The sequence below is a fragment of the Pollachius pollachius genome (assembly GCF_949987615.1).
Source record: "Pollachius pollachius genome assembly, chromosome: 2".
Lineage (NCBI taxonomy): Eukaryota > Metazoa > Chordata > Actinopteri > Gadiformes > Gadidae > Pollachius > Pollachius pollachius.
Window position 1 is genome coordinate 16,666,958 of NC_136935.1, and position 19,621 is coordinate 16,686,578.

The 19,621-nt window shown below is 45.5% G+C and overlaps 1 protein-coding gene across 2 annotated transcripts; it reads left to right on the forward strand.

Annotated features, from left to right (window-relative positions):
- The first annotated feature begins 412 nt into the window (after positions 1 to 412).
- On the forward strand, positions 413 to 19,620 carry LOC307071785 (protein FAM13B-like). Of its 2 annotated transcripts, none has more exons than XM_079730863.1 (20): positions 413 to 574; positions 1,007 to 1,202; positions 1,361 to 1,570; positions 1,801 to 1,981; positions 3,902 to 4,169; positions 4,574 to 4,683; positions 9,196 to 9,420; positions 10,183 to 10,327; positions 10,745 to 10,806; positions 11,623 to 11,680; positions 14,126 to 14,399; positions 14,649 to 14,934; positions 15,413 to 15,554; positions 15,767 to 15,848; positions 16,206 to 16,471; positions 16,874 to 16,957; positions 17,117 to 17,221; positions 17,583 to 17,764; positions 18,097 to 18,198; positions 18,660 to 19,620. In XM_079730863.1, exons 1-20 carry the CDS (start codon positions 545 to 547, stop codon positions 18,784 to 18,786), a joined length of 3,135 nt encoding a protein of 1,044 aa, XP_079586989.1. In that variant the 5' UTR covers positions 413 to 544; the 3' UTR covers positions 18,787 to 19,620. The 2 variants fall into 2 exon arrangements, with proteins under 2 accessions (XP_079586989.1, XP_079586990.1); XM_079730864.1 differs by having other exon boundaries at positions 17,586 to 17,764.
- Position 19,621: the final 1 nt, after the last annotated feature.

Below are 19,621 nucleotides of genomic sequence, written 5' to 3' on the forward strand. Positions count from 1 at the left end.
TATTTAATCTTTGAATATTATTTGTGTATGTTATTATCTGTGTACGCGTGCACGCGTACACTAGCAGCAGCAATGAGGACGATGGTCAGTGGTACTACTGTGTAAATCTTTGAAAAATGCAGATTTCACCCCTCACAATTACGTGGGGTCGAACACAAATGAATATGTATCATTTGGTGATCTTTTTTTTGCTGGCTCTCAGCAGAGGTTTAGCACGATGTCTTTCCATAGTTACGAGATTTCCCTTGACCGCCGCTCGATTACGTAGTGCACTGGCAACAACCCAGTAGTAATCGCCGTGGTTACAGTTGTGTCACGTGACCAGCAACGTAAACAATGTCCAGAGCGTTTAGCGGGTTCCTCACAGATTAGCTCCTAGATGATCGTGTAAAATTGCCCCGATTGTACCGAACGCACCGTGAGATAGGTTGGTTGAACAGAGGATGAAGGACGTCTTGCTGGGGCAGAAGGACATGTAAAGTTAAATAATGTAATCTTAAAGTTGCGTGACATGGAGAGCCGTCCGATCCGCTGAGCTGAGAAGATGGGAGCAAGCGCATCAGTGTCTCTCTGTGTGAGTTTATAACCCATGTAATGTTCTGATCGATGATCGTTGAAGAGCTAAATGCTGCTAGGGGTGTGATCCTACATCTTAGCCAGCTTGTGTTCGCTCGTTTATGCTGATGCTGTGTGATGAATAACGTTACATGCTTTATGTGTAATTTGTTTGGGGAATTTAAAATAATCATGTCAAACACATGCAATGGTTTGTCTTGATTTACTTTACTGTTCGTTTTATATGCTGGCAATTTCTCATAATGCCAGCATATAAAATGATGTATTATCAGCCAGCACCCCAGCAGCCAAGACTACATTTCAGGCACTCAAGGGAGTTCATTGGATATAAGGAATGCGTTGCCATGGCGTTACTCTTAGGTTGGCTTTTTACCAACTCAAACAACTTGAGAATTGAGAATTTCCTCTGGTGTTTTTTTCGTGTGTGAAGACCGACTTAAGCTCTGTACGAATCCGGAGAAGCACGGCTAAAATCTGCCCTGAGTCCGCTGCTGCTCTGCACCAGCCGCAGTGTGAAGCCAGGCCTGTATTCGGTGTCGCCGTAGAAACGCTAAGGGAAGATGGACAGCTGGCCGATGGAGTGCCTCTTGTGTTGAGACGCATGGTGGAGTTCCTGGACAAAACAGGTATTTTGAACTCCCCAGAAAACAAACTACTGAAGTAGTTGTTATATTTTTGCTACAGTCCTAATTTTCCTAATGTTCTCTGTTATTTCTCAGTGTAACCATTTTTCTTAGCAGAGTGTAGAATGTCTATGAACATTTTGTTTCTCTTCTTGCTTTAGGAGTGCGTCATAAGGGTATATTCCGCCTGTCCGGCTCGGTGGTCCAGACCAGGCAGCTGAGGCTACGCTGGGACAGGGGGGAGGCGGTGGACCTGCAGCAGGACTCGGACGTGCCCACCGTGGCCTCGCTGCTCAAGCTGTTCTTCCGGGAGCTCCCCATCCCCCTGGTCCCGGAGGCCCACCGCAGGCAGCTTCTGTCGGGCATCGCAGGTACTGAGAGAACCGGCTGCAAGGTGAAGGCACCAGCCTTGAAGAAAAGGGTTTAGGCATAGAGCGCGGTGAGGTAGACATGGAGATGGATGTGAATTAAAAGAGAGTATAAATATATTTAAAGAGAGTGGAAGGGATCTAATTCAATTTCCTCATAACAGTTGAGAACATTTGAGATTTGAATGCGATTTTGAATGCGATTTCATAACTTAGTTCTTTTTTGATTGTAGTATACAGGGATGAGCAGGAGCTGATCGGATTCCTGAAGGACATTCTGGGCTGTTTACCTGGGGATTACTTCAGCATCCTGTCTTACCTCATCCACTTCCTTTCCAGAGTGGCGTCTCACAGCCAATCTAATCAGATGCCAATGGAGAACTTGGCCACCATCTTTGGTCCCTGTGTATTCCGGTAGGTTCCGCCGCAATTGTCAACAACCGGTGTCTCTACCAGCAACTCCTTTATCAGCAAGCTGGGCTGAAATAAAATAGAAAAAAAAGAACAATTATACAAACGTTTTTTTTCTGAAACAAGGAGATCACTTAACCTCAAGGGCTGGAGGTTGTTCAACACCTCTTCGGGGATATTTCTTGTGTCTCAATAAATAGTTATCTGCACTTTCTGAAAACTCCTAAGTTGATTGTCAGACCCAACAGAACATACCAGAAGGGTTTTTGTTTGGTTTTTCTTTCCCCTGTTTACACATCTTAGCCATCCTTGTAAACAAATATGATCCCCAGAGGACAGTAAATCCCACACTGGGGCAGAGGACATATTTAGATCCAGTCAACACCCTACCCTATGCCCAGCTCCCTGTCCCTTCATCTCCCCCTCCTCCTTCTCCTCTCTTCCCCTTCTATCTCTCAGCGTTCAACTGGCCGAAAAACAAGTATTAGCGTTACTTAATTTCCTGCACCAATGAGCCTTTGAATTGGTTGAAAAAAAGGGTGAATTTATTCGAAAGAAAACCCCAAAAAGATCAAAACAACAACACAACCAAATTACCAGACTTATCCAAGTTATGTCTCTGCCGTTTTCGTATGAATATCTTTGTTTCATTTGAGGGGGCCAGGGAGAGACTGGCCCTGCTGCTTGTATACAGGTTGGCTGCTTTCCATCTGAATCCCTCTGAGAGCATTCCCCACCCCCATCATTCATTATGTTATGTAACTACCTGTGACAACGTTGTGTCCTCTCTCTCTCTCTCTCTCTCTCTGTCTCTCTGTCTCTCTCTTTCTCTGTGTGTGTGTGTCTCTCTCTCTCTCTCTCTCTCTCTCTCTCTCTCTCTCTCTCTCTGTGTCTCTCTATGTCCTCTCCGTCTCTGTCTCTGTCCCCGTCTCTCTCCGTCTCTGTCTCCGTCTCTGTCCCTTGCTCAGCTCTTTGGACCAGGACAAACTCCTATTTATACCCACATGTTTCACATACCCTTCTTTGAGTGTAATTTGTACACGTCATGCCCCCCGCCCCCCTTCTGTAAACTTATGTCAGACCTCAAAGCAGATCTAGTGGGAACAGGCTGGGGCGGGGGGTAACTGCTTGGAAACTGCTTAGGGAAAGGGACCAGCTTCTCCAGGTATTGTGCCGGGGCAGGGCCGAGACGCTGTTTATCACGTTGGTGGAAACTTGCAGACGGAAGCTCTCTCACACGATGAAGGTGTTGATTTTTTTTTACATTTTTAAGACACAGTTGTATCGAAGTAAGGCTTGCTCTGAGAATAGGACGTTGCATGACGTAAGAAAGAGTGACTCATTCTTTGTTATTATCTTGTGTAAGTGTATGTTTTATTCAAAAGAATTTGGTCGGAAATTATTTTAAACGTAGATATAGCTTGTTGATATCATTAGCCACATAGCATAATTGTCATATTTTGGCCTAACCTAACTCTACTCTACTAACGCCTCTGATTCACTTTGCCGCATTGGATGTATCATAATCCAATCAGAGTGCATTTTACATTCCATGATCACTATCTGCCTAAGTCATCTATTTAATTTAGGCATTTTTGACGCCAAATACAAGATGGACCTTAAAATATGATTTAGGCAATTATTTTATGAGGCTTACAATATGTTTTTGTTTTTTCCACCAAGGATAAGAACAGTGGATTCTTTCCTTGTATTGTGTAACCAGCTGATGTATTTTTAACTTGTTGTTGTGAGTGACCAACAGTATGGATTTCACTTCTTCAAATCCAATGGAACTCTACGAACATGCCATACGAGTTAGACTCCACTAGAGGGCATCGTAGGGTCGTTTAAGTGCAACTAAGCTTAACCGTTTTGGTGTTTTCTTGTTGTGTCTCTCCTATATCTCTCCTTCGCTCTCTGTAGTGTTCCAACCGGACCCCACATGCTGGAGGGGCAGAACGCGTGTAACGCACTATTGCTCCGCCTTCTAAGACACCAGGACCAACTGTTTGTCCGTCTCCCTCCTCCTCCACCCACTCCTCCTTCTTCCTCTCCTCCTCCTCCTCCTCCTCCTCCTCCTCCTCCTCCTCCTCCTCCTCCTCCTCATCCTCCTACCTCCCGGGAAATGGTCTTCACCACCCCTACCTCCTCACCGCCTCCGCCCCCGCTCTCTGTTTTGTCAGACTTTGAGGTGAGTCACCTGGTATTTGTAGGAGCGTCACGCCATGTCACTCGCTAACGAGGGGGTGGGGGGAGGGTGCTTGATGCTGGACAACACCAGCCCTTTGCTCAAAGGCACTACAGACAGAGCAAGCATGGCGTTCCCTTCTATAAAGTATCTTGGAACCGGGTGTATTTTATCATTAACAGCTTTACATAATGTTTACGTTCACAATTTTTTTTTTAACCAAACTTAGGATTTTATATTTGTATGTTCCTGTGTAAGTGATTGTATGTTTCATTAATTAGGGTTCTGGGTGTGTACTCTTCATGTGTTTTTGCGTGTGTTTATATTTGCCTCTATGTTTATGTTTCTGGATGAAGTGCCGCCTGTGTGTGTGCGTGTGTGTGATCCTCCTACGCTGTGTCTCTCAGGTGCCTACCGGTAGTACACAGAGAGACATGCTGGATGAAGACCGAAGGGCCTCCTCGGTTTCTCTCAGCAGTGCCTCCCTTGGCACCTGGTCCCACTCTCGGATCGGCAGGTACGGCCCACACTTAACACCGTAAAAGGTTTTGACCTGAAATGTAAAAACAAACATTTGTGGGGAGAGACATGCATGGATAGTTCCTCTACTGATAATACATAGATATCATAACAGCGTTGGGAAATAGAAAACAATAGGTTCCAGGTTTTGATTTAAACCAATGATTTTCCTACCCTCTGCAGCACTATCTTTAGTCTCTCGCACTTGTCTCAGAACAGTCTCTGATAAGCCATGGGGGCATTGTAAACATGTTGGTTTCAAAAAGCAGGGTTATCCTGTTTGGAAAACATTCTGTTAGTAAGAAATGGTGGTCAGATTGCTAGCTTTGAAACCAACCTTGTTGACACTTAATAGAATCGGAATGAAACCCTAACAAACTCCTAATCAAACCAGGTGGTGAAACATTTCTACATTTCTAATATGGTGGTTACACCGTCATATTTGATGACCCTAGTGCATTGAAACAGATGCTTTGATGTGAATTGCTTGTTTTGTACGGCTGTTGATGTGGGGTCTGTCTGGTGTGCTTTTCCCATAGTAGTGTGTTGCTCTGTCTTTTCTGTTTTCCTTTCTGGAGCCTCAGCCTCTGACTCTTGGCCAGTACTGCACTGAATGTGCTCTGAGTTTATTTGCTGCTTCACTTCAAGTACCAGTCAAAACCAAAGAGACTTTTTGGCATTGAACCTTCCATTTTGAGCATATACATACATAAATACTGTATAAATAATATACAACTAAAACAAATCAGGAAATGCTGATAGATGGGTTTTGAGACAAGTTGCATTCAAATGGAGAAGGATTTACTATATATACACACACACATATATATATATATATACATATACATATATATATACATATACATATATATATATACAGTACATTCTTCTTTTTATATATATATATAGACATAGATATATATTTAAGTGTTTAATTCATGGAGTCCTGGTGTAAAACGTTATCATCAGTATCTCTGTTCTCATGCTGAACACTCACTACATTAAATGTGGATGAGTGACCGAGATTCATCCTCGATCCGCACCGTACCATTTCTCAACCATTGATTCAACAAGATTCAAATTAAAATGCTCATCGATTAAAAATAATTGACATTAGGAGAGAAAAAGGCCAGGAGCAACAAGAACAGCGGCCCGCCGCGGTGAGTCATCTCCCTAAAAGCCCTGACACCAGCCGTCTGATGTCATCAGGACAACGTCTCTCTGGCCCCAGTGAACCTTCACCGGTAAACCTGCCAAACTAACATGCCTGCTGGAAAGGGGCAGAGGAGCGGAGCGATGATAAATCAGGTGGCCGCGCTGACATTGAACGTTAACAGCATCAGGAACATTTCCCTCTCTTAACTCCCTCACTTATCCACTGTCTCTCTAGCCTAAGATGTGGTTGTGTGCGTGCGTGCACTTGTGTTTGTGTGTGGCATGTGGTTCTGCATGCTCATGCCCCCGTTGATGACTGTTGCTGTTAGGACTGCCCCCCCGTTTGTGTGTGTGTGTGTGTGTGTGTGTGTGTGTGTGTGTGTGTGTGTGTGTGTGTCTGAGATTGGTCCATTCAGTACAGGGGCAGATGGGAGGTAAGCCATGGTTTACAGTAGACTGTGAAAGCAAATGGGATTTGGCTTCGCAATTTTCAGTTTTCCTGTGAGTGTGTGTGTGTGTCTGTGCTTGTGTTGTGGTTAAACAGCCGCCGTCCCTGGGACCTTAATTAATAATGTCTCTGGAGACATGTTTGATACCGGAGCCCTGCTGTGGGTTCTGAGAACAGTAGCAGTAACCCATGGAAAAGACATGTGATCTTCTTTGAGAGCTACCATAACATTTACGGTCAAAGCACTAAACACACATAAACACACAACACACACACACACACACACACACACACACACACACACACACACACACACACACACACACACACACACACTGGACACTGCTTAGGTCAAGTCACCTTACATCAATGCACGAGATTGCATATCCACTCTGTGGGTGTGCAGTCTTACCCAGCTGGCTTGTTGTTCTGGTGGTGATGGGGGTGGGGTGTGGTGTGGGGGGGGGGCATTGCAGACATGGTGCTTCATTGCTGTGTGTGTGTGTGTGTGTGTGTGTGTTAGTTTGTGTTCAAAAGCCACTCCATGGGCCCTCTCGCTGCGTCTGACCTTCTCTTAGCCGGTGTTGCCTTGTCTGGCTGCCTTTTCGATGCCCCTGTGTTTTGCTCATTTCAGTTTGTTTATCATCGGCCATGAAGCTGTCTCGCCAGGCTAATTGATAAGCCTGGGGTTTTTGTTTTAGTGTCACACAGGTCAATTATGTGTTATTGGATTAGTTGAAGGATTATGGATGGCATTAAGTTTGGCTTTCGACTGCATTTTATATCATATGGTGAAAAACCAAGGGCTATATTTGTACCACAGTAGTCACGACACAAGTATTGTCCAAAATCCAAAATATATTTTACACAACTTGTGTAACATCCAAACATCACAAGATATCCGTGTTATTCTATTGACAAGGACTAGGAGCTAGGAATTAGGGGTAATAATCTTACTTAATTTAAGGAATTATTTATTTGAAATCTAGTGCTGTTTAAGGCTGATTAGGGTACTCTATAGAAAGTCTTGCATACAATTCTATTTCAAGTATTAATTGTGTATGATATGAACTGGATCCATATTTATTTGACAATGTTTTTTGCGTGCGTGTGCTTGTGTGTGTGCAAGTGTGCGCACGTGTACGTGTGTGTGTGGGATGCCTCTGCATGCGTCGGATTTCAGTATCCCTGACCTACTTCCACCTGCATCACACATCCAGACTGACATTGCCTGGCCCAATGCTCTTACGTGCTCCGAATCCGAATTATTTGTGCATTATGTGACCACACTTGGGGACTAAGTGTTATCAAAATCAATCTGGGTTGCCTAATTATCCATGATAACAAGAGTGTGTGTGTATGTGTTTATGTGTATGTCAATCCATATGGACATTGTTATACAGAAATGCTGTATCCCCTCCCCGTCTTAGCCATTCCTACCTCAACCACCCCATACCTGCTCCCTGCCCCCAATGTGTAATGTATCTATAGTACATTACTGTAAAATGAGTTCACATTCGGTTTCTTGCTGCACATTCCAGCCGAGATAGACTGAAGCACGATGTTAAAAGATGAACAGAAATCACCATGGAAAGCTCTTCCCAGATTACAATGTGTTCTTGAACTCTGACCATAGTTGGCCAGATCGAAGAGAACACGAGGGTCACTGTGATTGGCTGGAGATTCTTAACCACCGTAAGGCAGCGCCGATATTTGGAAATCAATTGCGGCCCAGACAAGCCAAGACTGATAGTAATTCGGAAACAGAATCATCCGGAGGGTATCAATGGTTTGTTCAAAAATATATTTTTGTGTTGTTATGAGACAAGGGCTCATTGACGAAAACATCATATTCCAGGTATATTGGAACGCAGCTGTGAAATGAACCCAGTGACAGATAAGCCACCTGACGGGTCAGTTGGAAATAAATACCCAGCCTGCCCTGTGCATTGTGGGCCACATATTCCCCCTTTGCTTTCTGATAATTCCTTACTGTGTACTTTGGCTCCGTAACCTGCAGCAGGGCATTGGCGGTGTGTTGTGGTGCTATGGTGATCCAGCTATCGGGACATACCGCTAAGAAGGCCATATGAAGTTCGGATGAGGTGCGTCACATAGGCTGGGTCGCCATGGCTTTTGTTTTTGTTTTATAGAGCATTGTGGGTAATTGCCGGCTAATGGAGTTACATGAGGGGTGTTCTCTTGGCAGGAACCTTGCTAACCACACAAAGGCTTTCAGTTCACCCTGCTGCCACAGAGGGATTTGGTTTATTCAAATATTGTTCAGCTAGTCACTAGTTGGAAATGGATTCTATTCTGACCCTATTCGTTCTGAATTCGGTTGCTCTTGCTTTGCTTTGTTACATTTTTTCTCCTCTTTGTTGTTTTGGATACTGCAGCCTTTCTGTTGTTCTTTTAACATCATTTTCACTCAGTTTAGCCAGAAACCTCACACATGCAAATACAATGGCTATGTCAACACATATGTCCGACATGTGTTGGTACCGTTTCAGGAACGTGACAAAGGCAGTCACACAGAAACAGCTTTTCACAGGATATATATTTTTCTTCTCAGAGTCCCAAATCAGAAGTGAATCACGGTGTGTGTGTTTGTGTGTGTGTGTGTGTGTGTGTGTGTGTGTGTGTGTGTGTGTGTGTCTGGATAAGTGGCACAACTGAGTAGAGAAGGAGAGAGAGGTAGTCACCTGATGATTACGCCTCTCTCTGCCTATTGGCCAAGCCATTAGGTCAGGTAGGGAGCAGACAGAGAGGGAGAGAGACAATATCAAATATATATTTGGAACTATTATTATCTTAGCACTTGAACACTTTAATTAGTGAACACTTTAATGACTGAACATTATATTTATACATGATAACCACCGTTGATCCTCCTCCTTTGTGTAGCTCTGACACCATTAGGTCTTCAAGGTGGGAGGGGGGCTCTCAGCTCACCACCAGCCCCCAGAGGGTGACTCTGGACCAGCCAGAGGAGCTGCAGGGGGACGCTGCTGGTTCCGGGACCGCCCCCAGCCCCGCTGATGTCGGCTCAGCCCAGCGGCAGCTCAGACTCAGCCCGCTGCAGACCACTCAGGGAGAGGAGGTGGAGGAGGTTGACTCTACCATAGGATTGTAAGTAGCCCGTCTCTGAGTCTCTATTTGCGCTCTTTTTCTTACTGGATTCTTTATAAGGCGAGTTTGGATTCTGTGTTCAGACACCACTGCATGTGCTAACGGACTTAGAAACTGAGAGGCTTCTACGTGCATTTATACACCTGGGTACAACAGAGCACTTAGTTTAGACTCAGACGTGTAGGCTGAGGCTGTGTTCCCATCGGTTCAGAAGCATCCCTTCCCTCACTTCCCCTTGCGCCTCATGGAAAAGTTTAAAACGCAGCCACTATCTTCCCTCAGAATTGTATCTGTGCCCCTCAGACTCGAGGTAGAGGGCATACGCAGTTGTGACGCGTCTAAACTCTGAATCTTAACTTGTATGTTTGAAGTCACTATTGGAGCGAAACAACTTGTGTTGGACCAATCAAGATACAGCTAAGCGATCGGCTAAAACTGGTTAGGACCAGGATCAATTGTGATGGCTCGCCAACTTCCCGGTTTCGGAACGCTTATACCCTGCGCAAGAGGCTGGGTTGAACATAAATCATATAAATGATTCCACATAGATGTCTGAATTCAATCTCGACCCGATGAGACAATGTCACCAATGAACCCAGGGGTATTAGCAGACCAGCCATACCCTTCACGCCAAACCTGCAGTGCTCTCTGTTGTGACTACTGTCTTGAAACTTAACTAACCTTTACTCTAAATAAGATATTTACCCCAGACTTGTTTGGGAAGCATAAGAACATTCTGACTTGTGTTTTCATTGTTTATAGGCCGGGGCCAAACGTCAAGACTTCAGCGGTGATCTCCCCGATGGATGGCGAGGCAGAGGGGGAGGGGGGGAGGAACAGAGACCAAAGGGACCTTACTCCCCGCACCTGCAAAGACCTCTGCTCCAGGCCTTGCTCCCCCAAACAGGTACCACTTTCTCACTCTGTACCATGAATATAGTCAGCTCTCTGTCTGTCTGTCTGTCTGTCTGTCTTGCTGTCTGTCTGACTTTCTGTCTGTCTGACTTTCTTTCTTTCTTTATTTTTTGAGCTCTTTCTTACTCTTTCTTTCCTTCCATTTTGTCCCCCTTGGCCCCTCCACCTGATAGACCAACCTGCCTTTTTTTTCAGCTCACCAGTCGTGTGGGCTGTCACTGTGTAATTAGCAATGTATATATTAAAATGTACCCATGTTTAATCAGTTCATTGTCCTCTTTATTCAGTTTATTTGGAGATAAAAGATATATCATGAATATTGTCTCAAAGGTTTTCTTTAGTGTTGACAATGAATCATTGTCAATAGCTTTCATTGAGCCAGCTTCTGTTGAATCTAATTGTTTTCTAGGATGCCATCGATCCAGAACTGGTTTCATCAGTTACTGAGCAAAGATCAACCCAAGCAGAGAGGTGGGTGGAAGGCTAGTTTGTTTCTTAGAATAAACAACACGGCATACAGTTGCCTTAGATGGGCCTTTGTTTTATTTGTTATTGTTTATTTGTGTAATTCCTGCATATTTGGGAATTGTCCCAGTATTCAAAAAAGAGCAGTGCCTATTTTTAAAAGGTAGATATCATTAATCTCCTTGTTATGGTGATCCAACCCTGTCCCTCCCTGCTGATATTGTGATGCTGTGGCTGCTGTTCCTCTTCAGTAGGATCCCTTCTGTTCTGTTCTGGCCTTTTCTCCCTGTTAGCCCCACAGCTGGCCTGCCAGTAGGTCAGTCAGTCTGCTAGTCAGTCAGTAAGCCAGTCAGAGAGGTCGGGTTCCATAACAGTGTGCTACTGCCTTAGCCTACAGTCATGCGTTGAATATTGGGGGGGGGGGGGGGGGGGGGGGGGCTGACCAGCCAACCATCCAACACAGCACATGACGGCTGATGGCTCTTGTATACATGCACGTCTTTCCCTACCATCCATACACACCCCATTGGTTGAGGCCATTCGAGGCAGTAATGGCAGAAGGCTTATTTGAATGAGTCAGTCAGATAGGTACCGTGACTGAAACTGGCACGCATTGATTTGGGTTGCATGTACGACAACCGTCAGGCTTGAGAAGAAACGTGGTCATGTTGTGGGTATGGAGGGTGACAACCATGATGTTGCAAAATCAACTACTTTTCTTTAGTTATTTTAGACCAGTAACCTTTCAAAATGCCATACATGTCTCCCGTGGCTTGTTTTTGTGTTCATCTTTATGGTGTGCCCTGTGTTTCTGTCTTTCAGGGTCAGGCTATGTACAGAGAGTCCCATAGCAGCCAGCCCCCTGGGACATGCAGACCAGGTGAACAGTCAAGAAAATGTACAAAGAAACGATGAAAAGCAAACCTAAAAATAGCCTCTGTCTATGCATGTCTTTGTGCGTGCTTTTGTGCGTGTGTGTGCGTGCGTGTGCAGTCCATTCCACACACACACACACCATCCCTTTATCTGATTACCATGGTTCTCAGCATGTGGTCTGAAATCCAATTCAATACCCCTGGAACCAATTCCTATGTACTGACAATAATACATTGGTATGCTTATATATTAATTGATCTAATTATATAAATGTTATGAAGCTGAGGTCATCTAGTGACTAAGAAGATGAGGATTTAGGATTGAATAAATAGGGTTCAACAGGATTGATAGAAGGTTTCTTTAAAGTAGACCTTATATAAGGAAAGGATAGACAATTATGACAGGGTAGAATAAATACAATCGTGTATGTATGGCACTAGGGGTGTTGTAGCCATTTTGGGGCAGGACCACCATTCAAGTTCAACTTAAGCACACTTATTTAGCTAGCAGAAGATTATGGACTTAGGTGGAGTTAGTCCACTCAAGTCCATGAACTTCTGCTAGCTAAATAAGCGCACTGAAGTAGCGTGTGTAGTGAGGTAGCTCTTCAAAGATGATAGGACAAATAGTTGAATGTTTTAGCTAAGGTGGAAAGTGATGTGCCAAGTTTTCCTTGTGACATGGTCGACTTTCACGTCAGTTAACAGCCTGATGTAAAATCAAGCACCTCCACCTATTCGTTGCACCCCTCCATAAAAACACTTTCTCCTAACCGGTGCACGTTGTACCTGAATACGTGCACAGGTGCGTGCGTGCCTGTGTTCCATGCAGGCCTGTGAGTGATTACAGGGAGGGAGTGTTGACAGCCTGGACCCTGTGTGCCCCTGCAGGGCAGAGCTGGGGTCGTAGCATTTAGATGAATCTGACCGAGGATACGATTATAGAGGCTGCAGGCAGAGCTCTGACGTAGGAAACACTCCGTCTCGCTCTCCCTTTCGTTCTCTTCTAATCTGTCTCGCTCTCCTGCCCTCCATCTGACCATCTAGTCTCCATCTAGTGATATATGATGTACTAATGAACACATTTTCTTAGTAGAGAGGTATGAAAACAGCAGTGTTGTGTGTGTCTGTGTGTGTGTGTGTGTGTGTGTGTGTGTGTGTGTTTGTTTGCATATGTGGTTGTGCACATCCATGTGGCGTGTGCAACCCTGTGTCCGCATGTTTATGTCTGTGGGTGGGTGGGTGTGTGTGTGTGTGTGTGTGTGTTTGTGTGTGTGTGTGTGCGCACGCGTGTGTGTGTGTGTACACCACCCCACAACCCACTGTTTCAACCCTCCCCACACCGCTTCTGTCACTGACGCACGAGCCAGCTTTTTTTATGAATGAACAGCCCAGGAGGGTGAAGAGGTTGTAAATCTTAGGTCGGCGACGGCAAAGACGACAATGGTTTTTCTTGAAACAATGGAGATAAGAAATTCAAATCTTCCTTACGTTGACACCATGCTTTGCCCAATAGAAAATCTAAATGAAAAAAAATGTGAGCCTCATGAACAAAAACGAAATAGAAATAGATCTCCCGTCGCCATCGTCAGTCCACGTTGCTGTGGAGGTCCCTCGTCATAGCCGGGCCCCTCCTCCTCCTCCCACACGTGTGCCTATGTGAGCGGTTATCCTACCGCTTTCCTCCTCCTCCTCCCCCCCCGGTGTGTGATGAATTATCCATGTAGAGGCTGAGCATGCATCACTAGAGCCCGGAGGCGGGTTTTCAGCGAGACTCCGGAGCCGCCCTATGAGGCGCTCGGTGGGATGTCGTGATTCTCCCGCAGACTGAGACTCACACACAGACAAGCGTGCAATCACACCTCGGATCTCAGTAGATCCCGGGAGATCTTGGGATCGGCCAGCAGGGACAGCCAAACCGTGAGCGGCAGTGAGAACATGAACGCCGGTGCCTGAGTGGATTGTTTTCCCTCTTTCTGCCGGACGCGCTGATTGCTCGTGGATGCCCTGGGAAGACCGTGTGGAGGAGATTTGGAGTGAGCCAAGGCTGTGCTTTTTCTTCCCCCTGATTGTTTCAACCGACTTGCAGATGGCTTCTTATGGTGTAATCCCGTTCGTCTGTTCACATGCCTGCTTTTGAAATGATTGGGAATGGTTGAATGAAGGAACGTTAGAATCCCCACTCTGAGCGGGATCTTTGTTTTTCTGGATCTCCAGGGAAAGCGACCTGCCAGCCTTGGCGTCCAATCTTTTGAACGTGAAAACTCGCTTCCATCGCGAGTTTTGGACCGCGCACCTTCAACGCTTTCCAAACCAAAACAACTTTCAGCTTTCTGGTTTGGACCGAACCAGAGTCTCCCACGGCACAGCGAGACCGGGTCCAGAAGGAGAAGCTCCCCTCGCTCCTCGGTCCAGACCCTGAAGCCCTAATGTTCTGCTTCTGCTTCCAGAGCCCTCGCCTCAAGTTCCAAGCCCTGGAGTCTGACCAGGGGGGTCCACCCCCAGCTCAGGGGAGCAAGCCCCTCCACCTCCAGATGGTGGTTGCAGTGGAGCCCAGCCTGGTGCCCCCCACGCGGCTCCTCTCCTCTTCCCCCCCATCGCTGCTCCTCTCCTCCTCACCCCCATCGCTGCTCCTCTCCTCCTCACCCCCATCGCTGCTCCTCTCCTCTTCCCCCCCATCGCTGCTCCTCTCCTCTTCCCCCCCATCGCTGCCGTCTCAAACCGGTAAGAGAAGGAAGTGGGAGGAACCCCTCACCCCTTGATTTCATGTCTTTTCACAGAGTTGACAGAAAGATGTAATCTATTCACAATAAATCATTTATAATTCCTAATTCCTTAATTATTTATTTATGCTCCACTTAGGGAAAGATTGTGCCCAAAAAGTTGACTCTCCATTCTCTCTCTCTCTCTCTCTCTCTCTCTCTCTCTCTCTCTCTCTCTCTCTCTCTCTCTGTCTCTCTCTCTCTCTCTCAGAGCTCATTCCAGTGCAGCAGGTCTCTAGTAGCGCTGGGACTCTGGTGGGCAGGGCCCAACAGCCCGACCAGCAGCATGACATCGCGCCCGTCCTGGAGCCCGCCCCCAGGCCCCCCTCCTCCACCAGCACCTCCTCCTCCTGCTCCTCTGCCCTGCTGCTGCAGCACATGGGGGCCGGTGACAGGCCGGTCCTGTCGCCCCGCTGCCCCAGCCTCAGCTCCAGCCTGCGCTTCCTGTCTGACCCTGACTCCGCCCCCTCACCACCCAGCTCCCAGAACAGCCACATGTGAGCACTCCTCCACTGATGCATATTATAATGATGATAATGATAATAATAATGATGATTGTGATGATGATGATGATGATGATGATGATACATTCGATTTTAATGGCAACTTTGAAAAAAATAACGAAATAACGTAATTTTATTTATTTGTTTTAATTATATGATGATGATATGTTATGTATGATTGTATTTATATTCATGGTCATATAGTCATCAAGTCAGCACTTTTTTTATCGATTATTTTTAAGCTGTGTTTTTTCTAGTATATATGAATAAATGCGTTTTGAATGTTTCTGATGTTTACATATGCATTTGCAACATGCAAATGTACAAATACTGCATATTTAACTCAAACTGATAAGCACTCTGAAAGGATGGAGGGGTCTACTGTTTGTATGCATTGTATTCACCATCTATTTACTAAAATCCATACTGAAAGGTGTAGCTGAAATCTGTCCCTTTATGTGCGTGTGCCTAGGGCTCACCGCAGTGTGCGTACGCAGCCAGAGGAGGGAACCAAAGAGCAGGTGTCCATCTCTTCACTGAACAGACACATCCAATCGCTTAGGAAACAGATTCGGCTCTTCGAGGAACAGTTTGAACAGGAGAAGAACTACAAGGTGAGTAGTAAACTAGAAGAGTGGCAGCTTGTTCTTTAAAGTATTTATGGATGAGAAAACTCATTCTAGTGCAAAACGATGCCCCCTGTTGGACATTGGGGTTATGGCATATTATTACGCATGACAGCACCTTGGTAGCCAGACATGCAGACACCATATATGGGCTGAATTTCTGAAATGTGAAGTGTTGTTTTGTCTTTTGCTGCTGTTAGCCAGCGCACAATGACAAGACGGCCCATCCAGAGGTGGCTGGCCTCATGAAGCAACTCACCAAGAGCCGCAGGCAACTCAAAGGTCAGACACACGCACGCACATACTCACACAGGCACATGCACACAAACATACAAACATAACCAACACACACACACACGCACACACGCACACACACACACACACACAGACACACACACGCACACACGCACACACACACACACACACAGACACACACACACACACACACACACACACACACACACACACACACCAGACCATGAAAGCCAATCAAGGCTTGTTGTTATCAAATATATACTTCCAACTGAGCTGACGATTCAAAGACTCATAAGGACACCAGCCAGTAGAACACTTAGTTACCTGGGAGACAAGACCGGTGTGTTATTTTTAAAAGTGGCATTTCCTCATTTGACGTTGCAGAGCACAAGCTCAAGCAGCTTTCACACGGAGGAGGGAGGAGGGAGCCCAGGGTCGCCCGCCTCCCCTCCTCCTCCACGTCCTCCTCCTCCCCTTCCGAGGGGCGCAGCACCGTCCGCCACCAGCAGGGGGTGCCCCTGGCCGGGACGGAGCTGCAGCAGCTGGACAACGGCAGCAACAGCCAGCTTGACGTGGAGGAGACGGTCCAGACACTGAGCAGCAGACTGAGGGACAGACGGAGGGAGCTGGGGCTGCCGGACGACCTCAAGGTAACAAAAGGAAGTCCCCATTAAAAGGAATCGTTAGCTATTCACAGAGTGTAGATACTTAATGTTATTCTAGTTTTCATTAGTTCTTGAGCGTCGCCATGGGGATGCAGGTCTAGCCGACCCGGATCGACCTGGAAGGAGCAAAAAGATTCATAGAAAGGATTTATGTCCTATTTCTTCAATCCAGAATCAATTAACCAGTTTTTATGCAGTAGTGGTGGGACTTCAATCACTGTGCAGTAATAACACATTCTTTGTAGACAGTGAGGCCTACTTTAGTGAAACCAAAGCCTGTCTTATACAATGGTTCAAATGTAAAAAATAGGATAATAGTTTGAAAGCACAGCAGACCTCATGTGTGACCTGGAGTACATTCCTGTGTGTGTGTCTGTGTGTCTCCAGGAGATGTCTCAGTCCCAGAGGTCTCTGGAGAAGACCACTCTCCAGAAGTGCCTGCTCCACTATGAGAGCCTCCACGGCCGACCGGTGAGCCTTCATTGACCTGCTCACTTATTTCACTACTGTCACATTGACAGGGAACTCTATTGAATCACCAAGTCGGTTAAGCCAACAATGCTGTTTTGTGTTTGTGTGTGTGTGTGTGGTTGTGTGTGTGTGTGTGTGTGTGTGTGCGTGTGTGTCCAGAGTACCAGACAGGAGAGGATGCTGATGAGGCCGTTCTACGACCGTTACCGCCTCCTCAAACAGCTGCTGCTGGCGTCCTCCGCGAGCCCCGTCATCACCACCATAGTGAGTACTACGCATGCACGAACGTACAACGCACAAGTGCAACAATACGCACGCACACACATGCACAGACAGACAGGCAGACAGACGGACATTAATGTCATGTAGGTTTGAAAAACACCTTTAACAAATTAAACAAAAGGGTCAACTGTCAACTTGTACAGAGCACACCACACTGCAACTTAATGCCTGACCTCTCCTCCTTGTTGACATGATAATAGATAGTAGACATGATGTAGTCTCCCACTGTACGTCCTACGTTTCAATTGAATCTCACCATATAATAGCTTGGGTGGCTAGCTTACTCAATCCTATTGTGTGTGTGTGTGTGCGCGCGCCCGTGTGTGTGTGTGTGTGCACTCAGCAGGAGGAGGAGGACTCTGACGAGGAGGGTTCGAGGGCCCCCGGGTGTTTCTCCTCCGCCGGTTCTCGGCCGCTGAAACGTTCCCAGGATGTCCCCGAGGCCACCTTGGTGTCTCCTCTGGAGGAGGTCAGAGTGCTCCCGCCCCCGGGCGTCACCATGGCAACCCTGCACGAAGCCTCCAGGTTTGTGTGTGTGTGCGTGTCTGTGTGTTTGTGTCTGTGTTTGTGTGTGTAAGATAAATGGTTTGTTTTGCAGTTATTTTTGTTTCTATTTGGCTCTACCACAATGGCCTGAGGATGAGTTCAAGCTGAAATGGGATTAGAAAATAAGGCTATGGTTCTCATTTTCAGTTAATTTCAAGGCATTTAAGAGAATGAAAAAGACAGCTATTAAGTTATACTCATGTCTACAAGTGGTTGAAGCCATGCTGTTGGATGGTGCAGCCCTTGGTAATCCTTCAGTGCTTGTGTACCGAGTTTTCTGAGTGATTCCATGTTTCTTGGCCCGTTTAAAGGTCTGAGCTGCTGGAACAGTTGAGGACCACGCGTCTGCAGAAGAAGAAGCTCCACCTCGCCCTCCGAGCGTTCGAACACCACTTCCACGCCCAGACTGGCAGGTAAAACAGTTTATTCCATTTCAATTAATACTTTGAATCAACTTGAAACATTTGGTATTTTCCATACTTCAACAATGCGATGCGAAAACAAACCAAAAAAAACATAGAAAACAAGAAAGCTAGATCAAAGTAAGAGTTTGGTTGTCATGGTACATCCACATGAGAATACAGTGACGTTAACACAGCAGAGAGAGATGTTTCGGGAGAGAACGATAAACAGACAGCTGCATACTGTACACATGTTTTTTTTCCTGTACATGTTTTGCGATTCTACAAAGTAAAAGACAATAGGTCGTTGATTACAATACTTTCAATGTACACAGCTATCGGAGTAAGGCAACACAGGGACTATCAACCAGATATGAAAACTGCTGCAATCAGTTCTGAAAACTGATAGAGAAAACATTTGCATTCGAGTAACTTCTTTGCCCTTTTTATTCTCTATATTCTTTTTTTTAAAGGACTTGTCAGAAGGAGGACCGTGGACCAATGGACGAGGAGTACTGCCAGTACAAGAACGTCAAAGTGAAGCTCCGCCTACTGGAAGCCTTGCTCAGTAAACAACAGGACTCAACCCAGACCGGTTGAGAGTCACTCACAGTGGGACTTTTATTTTGAAAAGAGCTCTTTTATTTTTTCATATAATGAAATAAAAAAACAACAACTAAGAAATAAGTTGAGAATATATATCGTCATGGGTTTATCTCATGCCATGCTCATTATATAAGCACTTTAAATGACAATGACACAGACATAAGTGATCGCAAAAGGACAACGCTAACTCAATTATTTTCACCAGCCTAAACACATCCCTTTTTAAAGATGCCGCCTCTTTCTAGGTGAATGATATGCAGCGCCATTCTTTTTTCTTTAAAAGCTTCAACCTAAATATCTTCATAACATCAAGTTTATTTTACTTACAAGCACTTCCTATGCGGCTGTATTGTATGGCACTTTGTTTGTTACTTCCTCCCCCTCCCCTCTTCATTTGTCTTGCCAAAACAGAGTTTGTAAAACATGGTACATAGTGTGAAATGCTGCATTTCAAAAGTGCTATCTTGGCAAGGACTTTTTTTTCTGAAATAATACACAATCTATCAGACAATCCTGCATGTTTGTGCATGAGATTTGTGTTTGTTTTACATTGTGCTACGATAAGCAATAGGAATTTCATAGTGGATATGAAGTGAAGCAAGTGACACGTCTACCTTGGAAATGGATGTTGCCAGTGTAGTGCAAAGAATTTCAGTGGTCAAATTGTTTATTTCCCCCTAAAGTTATCCTTGTTTGATTCCTATCTTCCAAGTGAAATGCCATTGTTGACATTTATAAGAGCGTATTGATATTGTGCACTTCTGGTTTATATATATTTTTTTAATATATAGATATATCAATAAAAAATAAATATTTTTTTCACATCTAC